The sequence below is a fragment of the Gadus chalcogrammus genome, chromosome 9, assembly GCF_026213295.1.
Source record: "Gadus chalcogrammus isolate NIFS_2021 chromosome 9, NIFS_Gcha_1.0, whole genome shotgun sequence".
Taxonomy (NCBI): Eukaryota; Metazoa; Chordata; class Actinopteri; order Gadiformes; family Gadidae; genus Gadus; species Gadus chalcogrammus.
In genome coordinates, this window is record NC_079420.1 from 11,889,545 (window position 1) to 11,910,986 (window position 21,442).

Consider the following 21,442-nt stretch of genomic DNA (forward strand, 5'->3'; position numbering starts at 1 on the left):
CCCGTTACTTCTTAGTGTCCAGAGTACAGAGTGGGTCCAGGAGGGGGGGGCGGCGCGACCCTGAGGTTTTGCTGTTGTTGCCGTCGGTCGCCTCTACCTCTGGCGCCGCCTCTGAGGCCCCGCAGGCCCCCGAGGTGCCCTCCGCCCTGGGGGCCGCGCCGGCCCCGTGAGCGGCGGACTCGGCCGTACCGTTGGTGGTGGCAGCCGCCTTCGAGCCGCCCGGCCCCGCCTTGGTCTCTACAGCGGGCCCCCCGGGCCCCTGGGGGTCGTCCTCCTCAGGGCACGCCCCGCTGGTCTCTGCGTGTATCTGAGGGATGGGGTCCCGGACCTCCTCCTGCTCCGCTGGTCGGGCCACAGCAGAGGGCCGCGGGGCTGCGACCGCAGCCTCCCCCGACTCCACTGCCACCACCGGGGGCTCTGCGGGGGGGACACCGGCCTCCGTTTCCACAGGAGGTTGGACCTCCGTGGCGGGGACCTGCGTGGCGGGGACCTCCGCGACGGGGACAAGCCTTGTAGTGACCTCTGCCACAAAGACCTGCGCGGTGGGGACCTGCGCGGTGGGGATGGCCTGCTTGACGGGGGCGACCTGCGCGTGGGGGACAACCTGCGCGACGGGGACCTGCGCGACGGGGAACTGCGCGACGGGGACCTGCGCGACGGGGACCTGCGCGACGGGGACCTGCGCGACGGGGACCTGCGCGACGGGGACCTGCGCGACGGGGACCTGCGCGACGGGGACCTGCGCGACGGGGACCTGCGCGACGGGGAACTGCGAGTTGGGGAACTGCGCTGTTGGGACTTGCACAGTGAGGACCTGCGCGGTAGGGACCTGCGCGGTAGGGACCTGCGCGGTAGGGACCTGCGCGGTGGCCAACTGCGCGCTGGGCAACTGCGCACTGGCCAACTGCGCGGTATGCAGCAGCGCGCTGGACACCTGCACGGTGGGCAGCGTGCTGGACACCTGCATGCTGGACACCTGCACGCTGGGCACCAGCGCGCTGGGCACCTGCACGCTGGGCACCAGCGCGCTGGGCACCTGCACGCTGGGCACCAGCACGCTGGGCACCTGCACGCTGGGCACCAGCACGCTGGGCACCTGCGCGGTGGGCACCAGCGCGGTGGGCACCTGCGCGGTGGGCACCAGCTCGGTGGGCACCAGCTCGGTGGGGACCTGCGCGGTGGGCACCAGCTCGGTGGGGACCTGCGCGGTGGGGACCTGCACTGCGGGGACCTGCACTGCGGGGACCTGCATTGCAGGGACCTGCACCGTGGGGACAATGGGCTCCGTCTCCAAAAGAGCCTTGTTGTAGTTGAAGGCCTGGATGAGACGGACCAGATGTTTGACCTTCTCCAGGGCCTGGCTCATCTCCTTCTGACGGGCCAGCATGTTGTTTTTGTTTTCCATGTATTTCTAATGACAGAAGGAAAGAAACTTTGAATAAATTCAATAAAACAATGACTGTGGTTAACTGTTAGTTACAAGGTGACTACTAGTTTAAGGTACTACGACTAGTGTCTGTAAGCTAGCATAATGTAGGCTGCTGCATTATTTACAGGGTGACTACTAGTTAAGTTGGTTACTGTTATGGAGTTGTTGAGCTGTTTGACTCGCTGCTCCAGTTGTTCTCGCTCCATCTTAAGCTCAGAACTCCACTTCATCAGCTTCTGTTTCTCTTCCTCTTTAGCTGCAACACATCATCGTAACCATGACAACCACATCATGTGACCATGACCACCACATCATCGTAACCATGACAACTACGTCATTACAACATAGTAACCAGGACAACCACGTCACCTCATTAGTTAGTGACAACATATTAACGGGACTACGACAACGTAATCTTGGGTTGCGATTACTATGACAACCGCTGCAGCGAAACACACATTACGGTAACTATAACAACCAAATCATCTTGAGCTCCTGTGTAGCACACATTCCTTTAACTATGACAACCACACCATCTGGAGCTGCGGTGCAGCGGGGGATAGATCACCTTCTTTGTAGGCGATGTAGGAGTGAACGATGGCCAGGGTGCCAGGCCATGGGATGGCCTCTTCTTTCTTTAAGATCTGCAAGGGAAGGTTTTTGTCATCATGGTGACTGTGAGAGGGAGGTCCCCACCCAGAAGAGACAGCAGGAAGGACAGGAAAATGGACTGGATGGATTATGGGATGTCTTATATTTAACAGAATGACATGTGAACATCGAGTGAACCTTACAAAGCAATGAACAGTCCTACAGTGAGCTGCCCTGTTCTCAGCCAGAGGGGCGCTAGGAGCTGCGGCCCGCTGCAGTTACCTGATCTTGACATTTGGGACAGATCCACATGCCTTTAGGAATGGTTTTCAGCGGGGGGTCCAGGCAGTCCAGGTGGTAAACACGCGAACACGTGTCGCACATGAGCAACTGCCCACTGCGCCTGCACACAGTGCAGAAGTCCTCATGGACGTCTCCCTGTGGAACAATCGCACCCATCAGTTCCCCTCGCTACGTCAGAGGGGGCGTAACTGCCGGCGCTGTGGGCGAAGTTACCGACGCTGTGGGCGGAGCCGCCGACGCTGTGGGCAGAGCCCCTCACACTGGGCAGGACCAGCAGGTACTCTGGGCGGAGCCACCCGACACCGTGGGCGGAGCCACCCGACACCGTGGGCGGGGCAAAGCTACACTGTGGGCGGAGCCACGCTACACTGTGGGCGGAGCCACCCTACACTGGGTTTGGTGATCCAACAATGTGGGAGGAGCCATACCACAGTGAGCGTGTCAGTCCCCGTCTTTGGACACAGCCACACGACATAGTGGGCGGGGAAAAGGAGGCTCTATGCTGGCCTAGCTTTCAGGTTAATTTGGTTACACATTGAGACACTAACGGACCTGGGACACATTCTGACTGTTCACTTTGTAAGGTGGAACCAAACTGTAAATCAACTGATGAGAGATGGCTGCTGATGGAGACGACAGATCGAATGGATGTGGTGCGTGGGGAAACTGGGTGCAGAGGGGTTACCGGCCAATAGGCTCCGTGTGCTAAATGATAGACAGGGTTACCAGCCAATAGGCTCCATGTTCTAAATGATAGACAGGGTCACCGGCCAATAGGTTCCATGTTCGAAATGATAGACAGGGTTACTGGCCAATAGGCTCCGTGTTCTAAATGATAGACAGGGTTACTGGCCAATAGGGCTCTGTGTGCTAAATGATAGACAGGGTTACTGGCCAATAGGAAGTATGATGAGTTTGAAACCCTCTGATTGGTTAAGATTAGGAGGGGAAAGGGAATCTTTGGCCTGGACTGAGGCCGTCTCCCCCCCCAGCGGTTACTTACATCCCCGGAGGCGGGGCTAGGCAGGGGGAGGGTGTGGGCTGGGGGGGCGGGGGAGGGCTGGTCGGGGGCCGTGATGGAGGGGGGAGTCGGGGTGAGGCTGCACAGCTCCGGCACGTTGGTGTGTTTGGGTGGGCGACCTGGGTGAGATGAGACGACACAGACGCAAAAACAAAGAACAAAAGAAAGATGGAGTAGGGGTGAAGCGAGACAGCGTCCGGGGGACGTACCTTGGAAAGGGAGTCTTCGTTGGCTAGCAGGAGAGAGGGGAGCGGTATAGAGCCATGTTAGTCACACACACACACACACACACACACCAGCCCTGGTTAGCCACATGGACCAGCTCTGGGTTAGCTACATGGACCAGCTCTGGGTTAGCTACATGGACCAGCTCTGGGTTAGCTACATGGACCAGCTCTTGGTTAGCTACATGGACCAGCTCTGGGTTAGCTACATGGACCAGCTCTGGGTTAGCTACATAGACTAGATCTGGGTTAGCAATAGCATAGCTCTGGGTCATGAACATGGACCAGCTCTGGGTTAGATACATAGACTAGCTATGGGCTAGCTATACACTAGCTATAGGTCAGCTATGGAGACCAGTTCCACACTAGCATTAGACCTGGACAGTCTGGTGGGCGCTCTGAGACACTGGAGCATTTTGCCTGTGAAATGAGAATCTGGCTCCTAGCAAGCAGCAAAAGAGCATATAGCTTATTGTAAACCGAGCTGAACACGAACACCACTCCACTAGACACACAACTAAGAGCCCCGGAAACACCAATATGATATTCATTGCCAATTACAGATACTCAAATGCTAATATCAGCCTTTTATCCATATTCCTATGCTAATACAGACAAACACCGATACTTCTATGCAATGATAGACGGATATCGACATATTACAATATTATAGAAAAATACTGATATTCCTACACTACTATTGACCATTACCGATATTCCTTCGCTACAATTGACCATTACTGATATTCTTACGCCAGGGCGAGGTTCAGAAACATAACTGGACACCAAATGACCCCAGTAGTGGAAGACTGGTGGACTGTACCACATATTTAGGGCTCCACAGTAGCAGTCAAGCTTGTAAGAATAACCCCAAGAGCTCAGTCCCATAGGAAACAACGTTTGATTTAAAAGGACAAAGAATCCCGTTCTCAGGGTCGACCCACAAGCCAAGTTGATATTAACAGTGTTTCAAAACAGACTTCTCACAAACATCGGAAAATACTTCCGTTTTAAGTCGTTAGGATTTCTCACATGAATAGTTAAAAAATAGAACAATCATGCACAGAAAAGGTCTGTTTAAGTCGTCATACTTGCCCAATGATCCATCGGTATGTTGCCAAGACTATCTAGAGAAGTATTTCCTACAAGCTTTTAGAAGTAGTTTTAACTTACAATTTGCAGAACTAGGTTAATCTCTTCCAAAATCGAGCACTGCTTATACTGAACAAGTCTAGCACATGGATACAAGTAGTTATAGTTCTATTAGATCTAGTACTTCTGTACTTTTAGTTCCATTAGATCTAGTACTTCTGTACTTTTAGTTCCATTAGATCTAGTACTTCTGTACTTTTAGTTCTAGTCGGTAGTAAGTAACCCAGTACCGACCTCTTTTCCTGGTCCCTTGATGAAGAGGGCTGTTGAGATAGCTCACTGCACTTCTTTTCCTCTGCATGGGAAAAACCACAACAAGATGAACAAAAGCTCACAGTAGAAAGGAGATCACCGCAAGATGAACGTCAAGAGTAGACCGCCCATAGAACCTCTGCATAGCGGACCGACAGAGAACGCAAATCACAACACTAGCCGCGTTTACATGGCAGATCTATGCCGCATAGATTTCTATGCGGCATAGATCTGTTCCTAAAATGTGTTCCGAATGTACTGTATACATGGCAGTAACAAAAGTGTCCGTTATGTCTCTCGCGCACACCTGACACGTCTCTGGACCGGCGGCGACATAATGGATGTCTTATCACTATCGGGGATTTTAAATTTGATTTTAATGAAAGCACAGCAGGAGAGAGCTTTTCTCTGCCTGCTCCTTCAATTAAGAAGGAGGACAGCGCAGCAACGTCAATTTCTCGTCAGAACTTTATATTTACCCTATGCTCCGCCGCAAACAAGAGGAATTTGGATGCGAGTCCGCAGCCAAGACTGGTGGGAGAGAGTGGTCTTACGGGAATTGAGTGACCAGGAATCCTCGAAGGTCCAATTGCGCACTACTGCAGCTGCCATCTCTCTAAATTAAGAAGTATTTTAACGTTCAGCCTGCAAAAGTACTAGTAGTAGCCTACTAATTTACAGTTATCTCGGACGCGCGCGGACACCTCATTAATAAACACCCATGTCCCGTCGCTTGGCAACCGGACACGCTTACCGGACTACTTTTACGGAGTGATAACAAAGATGTGAATCAGGCAATAAATCCACTTTCCTTGACAGCGGTGAAGTTCGGTGTGCTTAAAAGTACCGACGGAGCTCAGTAAACTACTGCGGCTGCTCTAAGTTAAACCCCAATCTATGCGGAATAAGTGTATACATGGCGATTTAAAACGGACTACACCACCTATTCTATTCGGCATAGAATCTATGCCGAACAGATAATTGTATTCCGAATGAGGCGTATACATGACCATTTTCTATGCCGCATAGAAATCTATGCGGCATAGATGTGTCCATGTAAACGCGGCTACTGAGGGGAACCATCCCATTTTATTGACAGAAGGGAGTCGAGGTTCCGACCACCATGTTGTGGTCAACACCCTATGAAGCAGTCCTCTTATACTAGCGCAGTGGTTCTCTAACTGTCTCTACTAGTGTACCCCCTCTAGGATATTCTTTCAGCCGAGTACCCCCATCACAATAAAATGTATATAAATAATGGATGTGCATTCTATTTGCCAGTGGAAACTTGACCATTAAAATCGGTGCAAATACTCACAATTCTGTGAGAAACATGGGCCTCTCTTCTTTTTTGAAAGAAGTACCCCTGCAGTACTCTAAAGTACCCTTAGGGGTAGGCTTACCCATATTTGAGATCCACTGTATGAGAACAGCCCTTTAATGACCCCTAAAGATGTAGTGACACCGCCCCTTTAAGACCCCTAAAGACGAAGTGACACCGCCCCTTTAAGACCCCTGAAGACGGAGAGTGACACTGCCCCTTTAAGACCTCTACAGACGGAGAGTGACACTGCCCCTTTAAGACCCCTACAGACGGAGATCCCCAGCCCAGCGGTCGGTTCTGTACCTCGGGTTCGAACACAGCGCCGCTGTACACCGGGTTGGCTGTGGTTCTGCGTTTCCTCTCCTGCCGCCGGCTCTGTATCTCTGAGAGGAAACATGAGTGAGTAGGGGAGGACCAATGCGAAGGCCCTGGAGACCAAGCAGAAGGCGGAGCGTACACCTACCCTCCAGGTGGTCGTAGGTCACCAGCCCCAGAGACACCATGAAGGCCAGTTTCTGAAGGAAACAAAAGGAGATGTAGATTGTAGACAACGTTGTACAGCTCCAGGAGCAGCCGGTCTACAGGTGATCTGTTAGGGTGAGCACCTCCAGCCAGCTACCTCATAATGTACACTGTTGGTCCTACTATCCATCCATCCATCCAACTATCTAACTATCCTATCCTGTGTCTTCCACTGCTGCTGAGCTGTAACACAGGGGATGAATAAGGTTTTATCTATATCGATTCAGCTTTCTGAGACGCTGTTTCTGATCCGTCTGCAGAACACCACCAAAAGCTGCAGAAGACCTTTCTGGAAGTGGATGTGATGAACCATCCTCCTCAAATAGTCATTCATAAACTAACTAACCGAAGAATGGAGCAGGAAACAACGAGCTGGCCGTCAGCAGTAACAGTGTTAGCATTACACGCTTTACCCTGTGAGAGTTCTGCTCAGTCCAGGTGTGGGGACTAGGAAGCTAACAGTGCTAATGTACCTGTGGAGGCTGGGGGCTCATAGTGCTAATGTACCTGTGGAGGCTAGGCGCTAACAGTGCTAATGTACCTGTGAAGGCTAGGTGCCAACAGTGCTAATGTACCTGTGGAGGCTGGGGGCTCATAGTGCTAATGTACCTGTGGAGGCTGGGGGCTCATAGTGCTAATGTACCTGTGGAGCCTAGGTGCCAACAGTGCTAATGTACCTGTGGAGGCTGGGGGCTCATAGTGCTAATGTACCTGTGGAGGCTGGGGGCTCATAGTGCTAATGTACCTGTGGAGGCTGGGGGCTCATAGTGCTAATGTACCTGTGGAGGCTGGGGGCTCATAGTGCTAATGTACCTGGGGAGGCTAGGCGCTAACAGTGCTAATGTACCTGTGGAGGCTAGGCGCTAACAGTGCTAATGTACCTGTGGAGGCTAGGCGCTAACAGTGCTAATGTACCTGTGGAGGCTGGGGGCTAACAGTGCTAATGTACCTGTGGATTATCCTCCCTCTTTTGTCGGGGAGGCGGGGTTAAAGAGGGGGTGGAGACTACCGTCTTGAGCTCTCGTCCTCCCACCAACTTCACCATCTGAAGAGAGAAGGAGAGTGGGTGGGAGGGAGGGAGGGAGGGAGGGAGGGGGTGTAAATACGAGAGCCCAGACCAACAGCATCATGCTTTGTGTCCTCAGTCCTCTTCCCTACCTTGGCCGCGTCCAGGCTGCTGATTGGTTGTGTGGAGCTGGGAGGGGGCGGCGCCGGACTCCCGATTGGCTGTGTGGCGCCGTGGGGGGCGGTGTTTAGCCGGGCGCTGGTGGTGATGACGATGCCCGTCAGGGTGGTGGGTGGGGTCTGGCCATTGAGGATGCGCAGCTGGTGGATGGGGGTGACGGAGGAGGGCCCGATCTTGGCTGCCACCATCACAGGCCTCTGGTGCAGCGCGGGCGCCGCCATCATGGGGGGCGGGGCTGGGGCGATGGCCACGTTGGTGACCGGGACGGACTTGGGGCGGACCTGAACCGGACCACACACAGGGGTCAGAGACTGCACTGGTCCTACTGGGCTCGGTCTATATACAGGCCACTGGGAACACTGAGATAGGTCTATATACACAGGTCACTGGTAACACTGGGCTGGCTCAATATGCAGGTCACTGGGCTGGTCCAACTGGGCTGGGTCAATATACAGGTCCCTGGTAACACTTGGCTGGTCCCACTTGGCTAGGTCTATATACACAGGTCACTGGTCCCACTGGGCTAGTTTCATCTACCACTGGCTTCACCCAGTGGTAACTGGACTGAGATTAGCCTTGCTACTTGGCTGGCAATACCAGTATGGGCGGATATAGCAGTTCATCTCAATGATTAAACATGTCAGACTATCGGTGAATACAAGACGGATTATTATTGAATGTGAAAACTTCAAGAGGCTTCAAGCAGCAACATAAACAACAGTTAAGATGCAGGCAACACACACACACACGCGCGCGCACACGCACACGCAGTCAACAATGGGAGCAGGGAGTGAGGAGTAGGAGCAGGGGACGAGGAGCAGGGGGTGAGGGGTAGGGGAGGAGGAGCAGGGGGTGAGGGGTAGGGCAGGAGGAGCAGGGGGTGAGGGGTAAGGGTGAGTGGTAGGCAGGGAATAGCAGAATTAAAAACATTAGCAGCAACAAAGGAAGCAGACTCAGTGTCTGAGTGCCAGGGTGCAGGCAGCGGTGTTCACTGCCCTCTGCTGGAGAACGCCTGCCTCACAGTGGGGGGCGGGGCACAGAGACTGGTGAGACTGGGTGGGTTTGGGGGCGGGTCTTACAGTGACGCACCTGTGGCTGTAAAGAGGGCCGAGGCGTCAGTCTAGGAGGAGGGACAAACTGAGGAACTTTGATTGGCTGGGCTGAGGAGTTGGCGGTAGCCTGCACCTAAGACAAACCACAGCAGCACATGTGGACGGCGGGCAGCACTGCAGTTACGTCACACATGTGGACGGCTGGCAGCACTGCGAGTTACGTCACACATGTGGGCTATGAGACGGCTCCACACAGGATGAGCAGAAATACAGGATGTTAATGGTGATCTCTGGTATGGTCACAGTAACACCCCTACTGTGAGTGTATCGGTACACAAATACCCAGGAACCATACCAGGCCTCTTCTGACTGGTTCTACAGAACTACGGTATTAGGGTTCGGCTTTAGAGACATTTAAGTGCCCTTGAGTCGTAAACAGTTGAGAACCGTCAACCTAGATGGGATCATGTGTTCGCAGCTCGCGACGTTTACCTCGGTAAGATGGTCACCAATCACAGCCAATACACAAGGACTTCATAGTACAGTTGGCCAACCAATCAACTAACTAACCTGCCATAGTAGGGTTAGCTTACCAATCAACTAACTAACCTACCATAGTAGGGTGAGCTAACCAATCAACTAACCAAACAACCATAGTAAGCTAGCTAACCAATCAAGAAACTAACCAATCATAGTAGGGTTGGTTTACCTATCAACTAACTAACCAACCATAGTAGGGTTGGCTAACCAATCAACTAACTAACCTAACATAGTAGGTTTAGCTAACAATCAAATAATTAACCTGCCATAGTAGGGTTATCAGGGATACAGTAAAAGCTGATCTTAACAAATTCGCTAACTATATTAAAGTAGGCAGTAGAGGAGGTTCTAAACCAACCAACTAACTATTTTAAAGTAGGCAGTAGAGTAGGTTCTGAACTAACCAACTAACTATATTAAAGTAGGCAGTAGAGGAGGTTCTGAACTAGCCAACTAACTATATTAAAGTAGGCAGTAGAGGAGGTTCTGAGCTAACAAAATTACTATATTACAGTTGGCAGTAGAGGAAGTTCTGAACTAATCAACTAACTATATTAAAGTAGGCAGTAGAGGGGGTTCTGAGCTAACCAACCAACTATATTACTGTTGAAAGTAGGGGAGGTTCTGAACTAACCAACCAACTATATTACTGTTGAAATCAGAGGAGGTTCTGAACTAGCCAACCAACTACATTACTTTTGAAAGTAGAGGAGGTTCAGAACTAGCTGACTATAGTAGTTAGTAGCAGGCCCACAGAACCCAGAAGGTATCCGGACCTTCCCTTTCTCTTAAGAGTTGTCCCCCATTAAGTTAACAGAGTTAGGGCTAGGGTAGGCCACGACGAGGCAGTAAGGGTCAAACCCCTGCTGCAGCCTGAAGGTAGAGCGGCGATAGGGGAAAGAACCAAACACACAGGAGGCTGCAGCAGGGCGCAGTAAAACGCTTCACAACAGATCATCATCTGTAGGTTAGCCGCGGCATAGGCTGTTATATCAAGCCAACTAGCCAGAGGGATAATTATCTCAATAAGTATCTGCCCACCTAGATAACCAGCTAGCTAACTTACTGACTAACTAGCTAGGTAATTAAAGTAAGGTGCAAACGACAGGACAGGCTGTTCGTAACCTACCAACTAGCCAACCCTAAGAACATTCCTTCAGGAGGACTTACCACGAGGCGCACCGGCTCAGAGATCTGATTGGTCGGTTTGCCGGTGACCTGGAGGTTTATTGGGGCATTCATGGAGTCCGATTTGCTGATGGCTGTGGTTACCATAGCAACGGCAGGGGTACGTTGTGGCAGGACTGCGGCCGGTAGGGTGGGTGTGGCTGCAGCTTTAAGGACCAGAGGTATCGTCTTCGTGAGGACCGGGGTGACGGTCAGAGTCTTTAGAGAAACACACACACAGTTAGTGTTTAACTGAGGACCAGGGTGACGGTCAGAGTCTGTAGAGAAACACACACACACACAGTTAGAGTCTATCTGAGGACCAGGGTGACGGTCAGAGTCTTTAGAGAAACACACACACAGTTAGTGTCTATCTGAGGAGAAACACACACTTAGTGGCTTAGTGTGGACCGGGGTGACAAGAGTCTAAAGAAATACACACACAGTTAATCCCTTAGTGGGGACCGGGTTGATGGGCAGTCTGTAGATAACAACACACAGTTAATGTTTTAGTGAGGACCAGGGTGACAGGAGTCTAAAGAAACAAACACACAGTTAATGTCTTAGTGAGGACCGGGGTACCAAGAGTCTGTAAAGAAACACACACAGTTAGTGTCTTAGTGGGGACTGGGGTTACAAGAGTCTGTACAGAAACACACAGTTAGTGTCTTAGTGGGGACCAGGGTGATGGTCAGAGTCTGTAAAGAAAAACAGTTAATGTCTTAGTGAGGACTGGGGCGAGAGTCAAAGTCTGTAAAGAAACACACAGTTAGTGTCTTACTGAGGACCAGGGTGACAGTCAGAGTCTGTTGAAAAACACACACAGTTAGTGTCTTACTGGAGACCGGGGTGATGGCACATTAGGGATGTTACGTTGCGTGTGTGTATGTGTGTGAATGTGTACACGAGTGTGGATGAGTGGATGTAAAGAGTGGATGCATATGAGTGGTTGTGTGAACAGAGTGTGTGCATAAGTGTGTGAGGCCAGACTACGGAGTGCGCCAGACTACGGAGTGCGTATACGGAGAGAGTACAGAGTGTGTGTGTGTATGAGTGTGTGAATACAGAGTGTGTGTGTGCGTTTGTGCATGCATGAGTGTGTGTGCGCAGAGTGTGTGAATACTGAGTGTATGAGTGTGTGTGTACTGCGTGTGTGAATGTACAGTGTGTGTGCGGGTGTGTGTGTGTGTGTCTCTCTAAGTGGGTGACCTGCTGCAGTTGTCCAGTGGGCAGGCCAGGCTGAACGGGGGGACTCACTAGAAGGCCAGCCTGTTTGTTGTCACCCCCCATTGGCTGGCTTCCCAGCTTGTGGTCGCCCCCTCCTGGTGGGCCGTGGACTGGCAGCTTGCTCTCCGGGTCCTGCTTCACCAGAATCTCCTTCCTCAGCTGCTCCACCACCTTTTTCTGCAGAAGACAACAGAAACCAGAGTTTGGGTTACTGCATGTCCCCCGTGCTGCGTGGTGCATCCCACCCCCACCTAAGAGGTGGCTACTCAGCCATTAGACGTTGAAAGGGATAAAACCCAGTGGATGATGAGGTTCTGTTGCTGGTCCTGTGCTGGTCTACAGACCAGGGATGCTGGTCATGTGCTGTTCTACAGACCAGGGACGCTGGTCATGTGCTGGTCTAAAGACCAGGGAGGCTGGTCTCACCTGTTTTTCACTGAGCGCTGTGATTTTGGCTTGGAGTTCATGGAGCTGTTTCTTCAGATCAGCATTCTGAAAGTAAACCACAAGGTGAAAGCAAGGTCAACGCTAGGATATTCCAAGGTCATTTTTCCCACCAAGCTCCCCAAATATAAACATTGCTAGTATGAAAGTACCTAACCAATATAGAGTATGAAGCCAAGCAAAAACAAGACAGACGGACAGAAAGGCAGAGCCTCCACAAGAATACAACGGTATTCAACAGAATGTGTGCATTTCAGACAAACACGAATGCCAAGTGGCCCTCATGGTTGCACATTCATTAAAAAACCTTTGGGCTGGGTTAGGATTAACTAATAAAGTGAGGTCATATAACAGATGGAGAGCAAGCACAAAGCGAGACGTGAGAAGAGGGGCAGCGGATCACCTACCTCTGTGTCCTGCTTCATCTGAGCCACCAGTTTCTGAGGAGGGAACGGAAATGTTTAGTATGTGGCGCCCCCCAGTGGACAAAGCAGGCAATGCCACAGGCCCACTGGACCTGTAGCAGCATAAACAACCTCATCTCCTTATATTAATACACTTCCAACGCCGTTCATATGATCAGTGAAGCCTATTGTCTTTTACAGCAACAAGGAAATAAAACAATAATTATTTCAGGAGCACAAATACTGATCAATTACATTCAGGGCGTTTAGCAGATGCTTTTATCCAAAGCGACTTACAATAAGTTCATTTGTCAGAAGAAAGAAACAATATACCGCTTTTGGTACAGTAAGGATGTTCATAGAAGCAAGTGCCAAGCACTAACAATCACTAGGTTAACCTTTTCCCCATACACGCAGATATTGCTCGGATACGATGCTACACACTACAAGTACTGTTTTTAAGTGCAAGGACGTACGATTTACAATAGGTGCGTAAGAGGGGTGTCGGCGTGGGGTGACATATCCAGATTTAAAGGTGTATAATAGTGAAGATGGTGCTGAGGGGGAAGAGAGGACATTTCAGCGTCTGAGTGCTGGGAGCATTGCAGAGAGACAAGTTGCAGCTTGTAGCTGAATTCTTTCAGAAGAGCGCTACACACACTCTGGTGCAGCTCAAGCATGAAATTATCTCTCAGCCTCTTGTCTAATTAAAAGCTAATGAATAGTTTGTTAAAAGTTACAGTAAAAAGATAAGTGTAGTGATTTGGAAACATTTCCCAAAGTGATGACACTGAAGACCTCCGTGCCTAACATGGTCAACAGCTCCCCCTGGGGTTCAGAAGATTGGCAACAACGTCAACATGTATTAGTCGAGCAGGGACTGGAACCCGTTCTGGAGTTCCCAGATGGTAGTGGTAACACCATATTCACGAATATATGTACTGTTATGGCAACTAGGTTAGTTAGGAGCTAATCTCAAAGATAGAGTTACTGCTATGCGTGTCTTTATATACTGCTATATGTACCCATACAGACCGTAGCATGTTAGTCAGACTTGGTTACCCAATGCTTTCAGCTTATTGACCGATACATACATCTCTTTAGGGTTAGAGACGTTTTTTACTTTACCCCAGTGCAGTGGCCACTCTACCGTACCCCAGTGCAGTAGCCAGTCTACCCCACCCCAGTAGCCACTCTACCGTAACCCAGGGCAGTAGCCATTCTACCCTACCCCAGGGCTGTAGCCAGTCTACCCTACCCCAGGGCAGTAGCCAGTCTACCCTACCCCAGGGCAGTACCCAGTCTACCGTACCCCAGTATGCAAGAAATACCCATAAATAATAAATCGTACATAAAACTGACCTTAGATTGGAACTCATTTAGCAGACTGTTTATTATGGTTTCATTCTATGATTGTAACTTTCCACCCCATTTCCAGGGTCGGTTAGAACCAGTATTTTGGACATCTCATATGCGTTAGCCCCACCACCGCTGATAAACTGCAGCGTGTCCCTGCTGTAGAGCTGGAGGGACACACTTCAACAGAGAGTATAAGGTTCTATCCATTGAACTGTTTTAATGTTACGTATCCAGTTGAATTGCATTCTAGTTAGGCTATGGTTTAGGGCGGGGTACTTTGTAATGAGCTCATGGTGTGAGATATTGACAGAGCGCCGGCTCTGTAGAGAGGAGTGTTTCTGCCTGTCTCCTGGGCAGGTCAACACTGCTAGGTAATGATGAACAATGTACATTCCAATCCAAAACTGAAAAAATTATAACAAAGTAGTGCATGCTTATTCAGAATAGGAAAATCCAGGCTGGCACCTCTGAAACAAAAGACGACACTCAGAATGGAGCTTACAGCTGCAGTCGTAGCGGTCAAGAGGTGACACTGAGGAGAACCACACTTTGACAGGATAGATCCATCTTCTGGAGCCAAAATATCAACAGTGCTGAGGTTCATCAACTCCCAAACCACACGCTTCCAACATTTGGAGCAAATCGGACCTCTTTAGTAAAGAGACCACTGATGAATAACAATGGAGATCTGTTAGCCCAAGAAAATACCAAGCAAATGAAGCCGCGAGAAGTCGTAGGGCGGACAGCTTCTAAAGCTGGAGGAGAGGAAATTTTCTGGAAGCCAGACAGAATAGCCAAAACTCCCTTGGAATCTGCAATCTCTGCTAATGATCCAGAAATCCAACAAGACATCCCATTGAACATCAGTGAAACCCCACACACAAGATCCACCATTCCTCCTCATGGTGGAGGCTGCAGGCTTCAACTACAGACAACACTCTGAGGAAGGACCTTCAGACCTGCGAGTGAAAGGTTGAGAAGGCCATTCAAGTCTTTAAAGCCACACTACGCGTTCATGTCCTGAACACCTGGTCAAAGTCCTTTCATATTCAAGTTAGACCCATCAGTGCTAGAAGATGGCATCATGTTTCAACAGAAGCAGTCCTGTACTTCCTGGACGTGCTGCTGGATAATGACTTCTGAGAGCAGGTACGCCAGTTGGAGCAGCGACGCCTGAAGAGGCCAAACAGGGACAACTCAACCTTCACGTATCCACACTATTGTTACAATATATCCAGGAACTAAGCTTGTGAAAATAGTTATCATACCCATAAATAACTATTCCAGACCCAATTCCGTTGTCCTTGTGTACCACTGCATCAACCACAAGACACTTATGGAAGCTTAACCAATTAACTTGCACATAACACAGCACGTATCTTTTTACTTTCACCAAGTTATATCAAAATAATAGTTATGTTTCATAACTTGGCCACCATGTATGCAACCATTAACTGTCAAATTTGACAAAGTTTGGAAACTATTAAAAGCTAAACAAATATTTAGCTTTTAATAAATAAATTCAATTGTTTGGGTCGGATCAGTACCTTGCATCGGCACCTGGCATTCTTATGTGGGCGCGGTGAAACCAAAAGAGACTTAAAACTTGGACTAGTGACCAGAGGATTAAGACTTGACTTGGACCAGTGACCAGAGGATTAAGACATGACCTAGACTAGTGACCAGAGGATTAAAACATGACTTCGACTAGTGACCAGAGGATTAAGGCTCGAGTTTGACTAATGACCAGAGGATTAAGACATGACCTGGACCAGTGACCAGAGGATTAAGAATTGACTTAGACCAGTGACCAGAGTCTTTAGTCTTGACTTGGACTGTGTGGTTGTCCTCGAGATGCACTTGATGGATTTCTGAAATTTGCAACTGCATTTGTGGATTTATATCGATGTGATGGCAACATAGTGACAATCAGTGCTCCGACTGCATCCATGGTGGTAAAATACTCCATAGCCCTCAGAGTATGGCTCTCTGATATGGAACTGATTCTTCATCTCAGTGATGTTTACTTGCACTGCGGTATGTTGTTATAGAGTGCGTTTGCCAACACAATGGTGTGCAGTTTCGTCAATAGTTTAGTTTTGGACACCAACTTTCACAGAAGAGTGATGGCCTACTTTTAGTTATCGACCAGGGAAAGAACCTCGAAAACGAACGTCTCCAAACTATTGCTGCATGAGGAGCATGACGGTCAGGATACCAGTGCCCCTCGTGAGATCACAGCCTACCTGATGGACCTGGATCTCCACCTTCAGAGCCTCCTGTAAGATCTGGAGCTCCATCATGGGTCCACTCAGTCTCACAGCTGGGTCAGGGCAAAGTTCAGCCTACACAGTACACACACACACACACACACACACACACACACACACACACACACACACACACACACACACACACACACACACACACACACACACACACACAGGGATGCTTTACTTTTAAAAGTGCAGAATACATTCTAAACAATATTCGAGGGATGACAGCAGGGTACTTCTACGAAGTGGTCATGATTGGGGTTATCCTCCCAGCTTCGCTGTATCTCAGCCTCTGTTCTAATGGATAAAGTCCAGCCCACAAGGGCAGAGTAAGGTATCAGGAGCTGTGGGTCATCTGGGAATTAATCGGGAAAAGGGAGAAGGTCCTCGTCTTCCCTGGTGTTTCTGGGTATATTGCAATCCCATTACACTTTGATTGAAAATCGTACCTTACCACCCGCTCCTGTTGGAAGACCATCCAATTGAAGCATCAAAGAAGCGCTGAGGAGAGGAGGCGAGATATTAGGAGAGATGTTAGGAGACGAGAGAGGATGGAGCTGAACCAGAGGTGGTGTGGCGCTGGACTCACCACGTGTTCAGGGGAAGGGCTCTCCTCTCTCAGAGAGGAACTCCTCTGGCTATTAGCACCACTTACCAGTTTGCTTTCAACTGGGTGCCACTGCAGCACTGCTGGCCTGTTGGAAACAACAGAAACATCCTCTCTTTAGATCACTAGTGGAGACCAGAGGACTGTTTCTTGATAATTTAAATATAATAATATAATGTTCGGTGCTTTATCATTAAACAACAATTTCTCTTGGTATAAAATTATTTAAAAACAAACATTTGATTGTAGAAATCAAAACATTGTACTTGGCCTGGTGTATACGGAATACAATTCAGTTAACGTCCTACAGTTCATCTTAGTATAATACATATTTTTTCGTTGTAACATAATCTCATGTATTAGAATTATAATATGGAGCAAGGAGTATAACAGCAACTCAGCCTGCTTGAAAACTTCTAGTTTCCAGGCAACACACACACACACACCAAGGAGTAACACACACACGAACACCAAGGAGTAACACACACATACACACCAAGGAGCAACAAACACACACACAACCACCGAGGAGTAGCACACACACACACACACACACACACACACACACACACACCAAGGAGCCACAGACACAAACCAAGGAGCAACACACACGCACACCAAGGAGCAACAACATACACACCAAGTAGCACTAGAAACACAACACACGGAGCGAAGAACAGCAGAAGGCAACGGAAACTCGAGGCTCCATCTAACAGGTGATTAAAGTGATGAGTCTCTCACTACCAGCCTCACAACAGAGCCGCGGTGGCTCACAGGTTCTACAGCGGGACTGTTTACACTAGAAATTAGGACCAGGTCCCTGTGTGTCTCCTGTCCCATTCCCCCATAAGAGGACCTGTTAATGGACCCCAAGTTATCTCAATAACTTAAAAAAAAAGACACAGACGGAGACACGGATCGGAGCAAAATGGAGGTTTTTGGAGAAAACCAGTCCGAAAGTGATACTGATGTGAAGGACCGACCTGGAGATGTTTTATAACCTCCATTACATCTCACTATGGCCCTCAGCTCAACAACTGAACACTTACTGGGGGGTTTAACACCGTGAGACCCTGCAGTCAGGATTACTGGACATTTCACACCTCCTTAAAATGCATTTTGGTGTTTTAAACTGCGGGTTTATCCTTCCTCCACAAAGCTGCACCTCCGGATCCTCCCGGAGGAGAACAAGTGCCGCTACGCTAGCAAGTAGCTAGCTAGCCTCGCCGGCTATCAGTAGCGGAGTAGCCAGAGGAGTGGAAGTGAATGGGTATATTAGCCGAAATAGCTACTGCTATGAGCCACAACGATAACCCATCCGATATCATAACTTATGCTCCGGAACTCAACAACCGTGGACTTGAAAATTAACACAAACATTAAAACAATGTCCCGTCGACGCGTGTTAACGTCTAAACGAGGGGTTTGTGGGGCTGGGGTGACAGTTGGAGTGGCGGCGGTAGAAGTTGAGCGTCGGCCGCTCCGCGCTACGGCGGCGCTCCGCCAATAGGAGGGCGCCTCAACTCTCTCCATGTCCTCACACGCAGCACCGCACACACACACACACACGTTCACACACGCACGCACGCACACACATACACACATTCACTCACACACACACTCACACCGTTCAGACAGAGTGGGGCGAAAAGAGCGAAAATGAAAGTTATGCGATAAAAAGAAAAGCAGCCCAGCGTGCACTACTTCCTCTCCTCTGGACTCACAGAGCAGCGGCGGTCCTCTTCTCCTCCTCTCACAATTAATTAAATAATTATTAAAAACAACCCAATAACCACTCCGCCGCGTCCGCAGCGTGGCCTCAGCGCCGACAGAGGCTCCCCGGGTCTCTGGGGGAGAGAGGAGAGCAGATCCGGACGGGTTTCGAACTAGTTTAAATAGAACGGGTCCAAAAAAGAGGAGAAACTGAGGTACAAAACAAGAACTCTTCTTCAGTCTCATTCACCACGGCCTGAGCACTCACAGCGATCACTGCGCCGGAGAGGAGGGAGAAGAAGAGGGGGGGTGCACAAACTAGTTCAAACGCGGAGCTAGTGAACACTTTTCAGTGCGAAACTGTTTCGATTTGTTGATTTATCTACGGTTAAAGTCGTTCAATAGAGCGGATCGAGCGATGCACGTGAAAAGAAAATGTGTTGGAAAAGAGAACTATTTTTTTTATCGATGTGGCGAATTTATTTCACTTTGCCTAAGGAACAGCGGTGATGCGGCTCCATTGCCTAGGGAGAAAGGCCCGGATGTGAACTCGGTGAAACTCACTTTTATACCTTTTTATACTTCATATCGCACTTGTTTTGGCTTTCTGTCTTATTTACATTTGTATTTTTATCTTATATTTAAAGGTGTATGTTTTCCAATTTGACGTCGCTATATTTCCTTTGTCTGATTTTTAAACTGCGTTGGAAATGTACGCCTACTACATGTTTATGTTGTGGGCCAATAAAGCTCTTTCGATTTGAAGAGAGGGAGAGAGGGGCCCTCACTAAGATCAACACTCATCCACACGGGATGCTTTATTCAGGAGGAAAGATATCGTGTGTCTGCTCTCAAGATAGATAGTAGTATAAATAAAATAACTAAAAAGTAAACGAAATATAATTAGAATAATCTAAATATTAATATAGAGATGCAAATCAAAGATCAAAAGATGGGAAGGAAGCCATGAAATAACTGCACAACAATGTTGGTTGTGTTGATCAAGTGGAAATGTAGGCTACCATCAGCCATAAGCCCCATTAACCCAATCATCACGATCAGGAGATGTGTAAAGTGGAAATTAAGGTGTAATATGCATTTTTTTTTATACTAAAACCTCTTCACTGTAGGCCTACATATCAATATCTAAAATCTATTTACAACTCTTTTTCCTAAAACGTCTTCACTGATTCATAACTATATAATACATCTTTAATAAGACATAACTATATACTAACACATATTGACACAACTATGGTAAAACATATTAGACATACAAGTATCTCAAATATTGTTGTTAATACAGCCATTTGAAGATGTATTGATAAGCATGCACTGAAAGTTTAGAATATCTAGGTTGAACAATGTATTACTCACCGGTAACACTCAGACTCACCCCCAGGGGGCTAACATTCAGACTCACCACCAACGGGCTACCGCTTAGATCACCACCACTCAGACACCAGGTAACACTCACCACCAGGTAACACTCAGACTAAACACCAGATAAAACTCAGACTCACCATCAGATAACACTCAGACTCACCATCAGATAACACTCAGACTCGCCATCAGATAACACTCAGACTCACCATCAGATAACACTCAGACTTACCCCCAGGTAACACTCAAGACTCACCACTAGAGGCCTCAACCAGGTAACACTCAGACTCACCACCAGAGGTCAGTTTCGGCTCGCAGGCGACACTTTGGTGGCATAACGACTACTGAATTTATTTTCTGCCTGTTTTTCCGGTCTTTAGTTTCGGTTGTTTTAAAAGACCACCCACATTCATTAAGTATAATAATAAAATATAAAATAATAAATCATTTATTATTATTAATAAAGTTATATTTTACCTTATCATAGATAAACTCTTACATAGCAACAGATACTTCAATTAGTTGAAATTAGTCTTAAAAAAAGACCAATGTCAGAGTCTGAAATAAGAAAATATCCCAAAAACCAGCAATTACAATGAATCCACGGGGAAAATAGTTTCTAAAAGTAGTTAGATAACATTGAGTGAGTGACTAACGTTACTTTTAACGGTCACGAGTGGCTACCGCTAGGCTACAACAGCGGTGGTCAACTTTGGATACTAGTACTTCCAGACCAACCCCCCCTAGATCCACCAGGTACTAGTACCTCCTGGATCCAACAGGTAGGCTACTAGTACCCGCTGGATCCATCCAACATGTAGCCTACTAGTAGACTAGACTACCACCTGGATCCAACAGGTAATAGTGCCCCCTAAAGGTTTTCCCCTTCGGAAAGTTAAGAACCGACACATTAAAGGTTGGGTATGCGATTTGCGAAACGCCAGCAGATTTTGAAAATACACAACTCAAATGGTCCTACCCCCTCTCCTTCAACGCTGACTCTGACTCCACCCATTCCAAGTACCTGGACGCGCAATCATGCACGAGCGCGAACAGAGATGCGCGAGAGCGAGCCAGGCTAGCGTAGGTTTTCGTTTAACAACATGGCACTACATTCAGCTGTAAATTGCACCCAGTACCACCGGAAGTTGGGGTTTTGGGGGTGCTGCAACACCCCCTGTCCGAGGCCCTGTCTTATCACAGAAAACGATCATTTCTAAAAACTCCGGCCAAAGTGGGGATTTCTGAAAACGCCGGTTATGTGTT

The 21,442-nt window shown here is 48.7% G+C and overlaps 1 protein-coding gene across 1 annotated transcript; it reads right to left on the minus strand.

Moving 5' to 3' along the window:
- Positions 1-4: 4 nt before the first annotated feature.
- Positions 5-19,085, minus strand: phf21ab (PHD finger protein 21Ab). The gene is made up of 19 exons (XM_056598796.1): positions 18,805-19,085; positions 17,129-17,168; positions 16,923-16,974; positions 16,444-16,542; positions 12,842-12,874; positions 12,417-12,482; positions 12,021-12,167; positions 10,767-10,982; positions 9,094-9,189; positions 7,977-8,285; positions 7,768-7,863; positions 6,760-6,811; positions 6,600-6,679; positions 4,955-5,015; positions 3,327-3,463; positions 2,303-2,458; positions 1,998-2,073; positions 1,582-1,685; positions 5-1,411 (listed from the first exon to the last, which is right to left on the minus strand). The coding sequence occupies exons 1-19, from the start codon at positions 19,037-19,039 to the stop codon at positions 5-7; spliced, it is 3,462 nt and encodes a 1,153-aa protein (XP_056454771.1). The 5' UTR covers positions 19,040-19,085.
- Positions 19,086-21,442: the final 2,357 nt, after the last annotated feature.

Excerpts from the sequence above, each read along its gene's own strand:
- phf21ab (XM_056598796.1), bottom strand. The coding sequence starts at position 19,039 with ATGAGACTGAAGAAGAGTTCTTGTTTTGTACCTCAGTTTCTCCTCTTT. Across the intron at positions 6,812-7,767 it reads AGAGGGAGGATAATCCACAG|AAACTGGCCTTCATGGTGTC; the intron begins GTACATTAGCAC and ends TGTTTCCTTCAG. Across the intron at positions 5,016-6,599 it reads GCGCTGTGTTCGAACCCGAG|AGGAAAAGAAGTGCAGTGAG; the intron begins GTACAGAACCGA and ends TTTCCCATGCAG.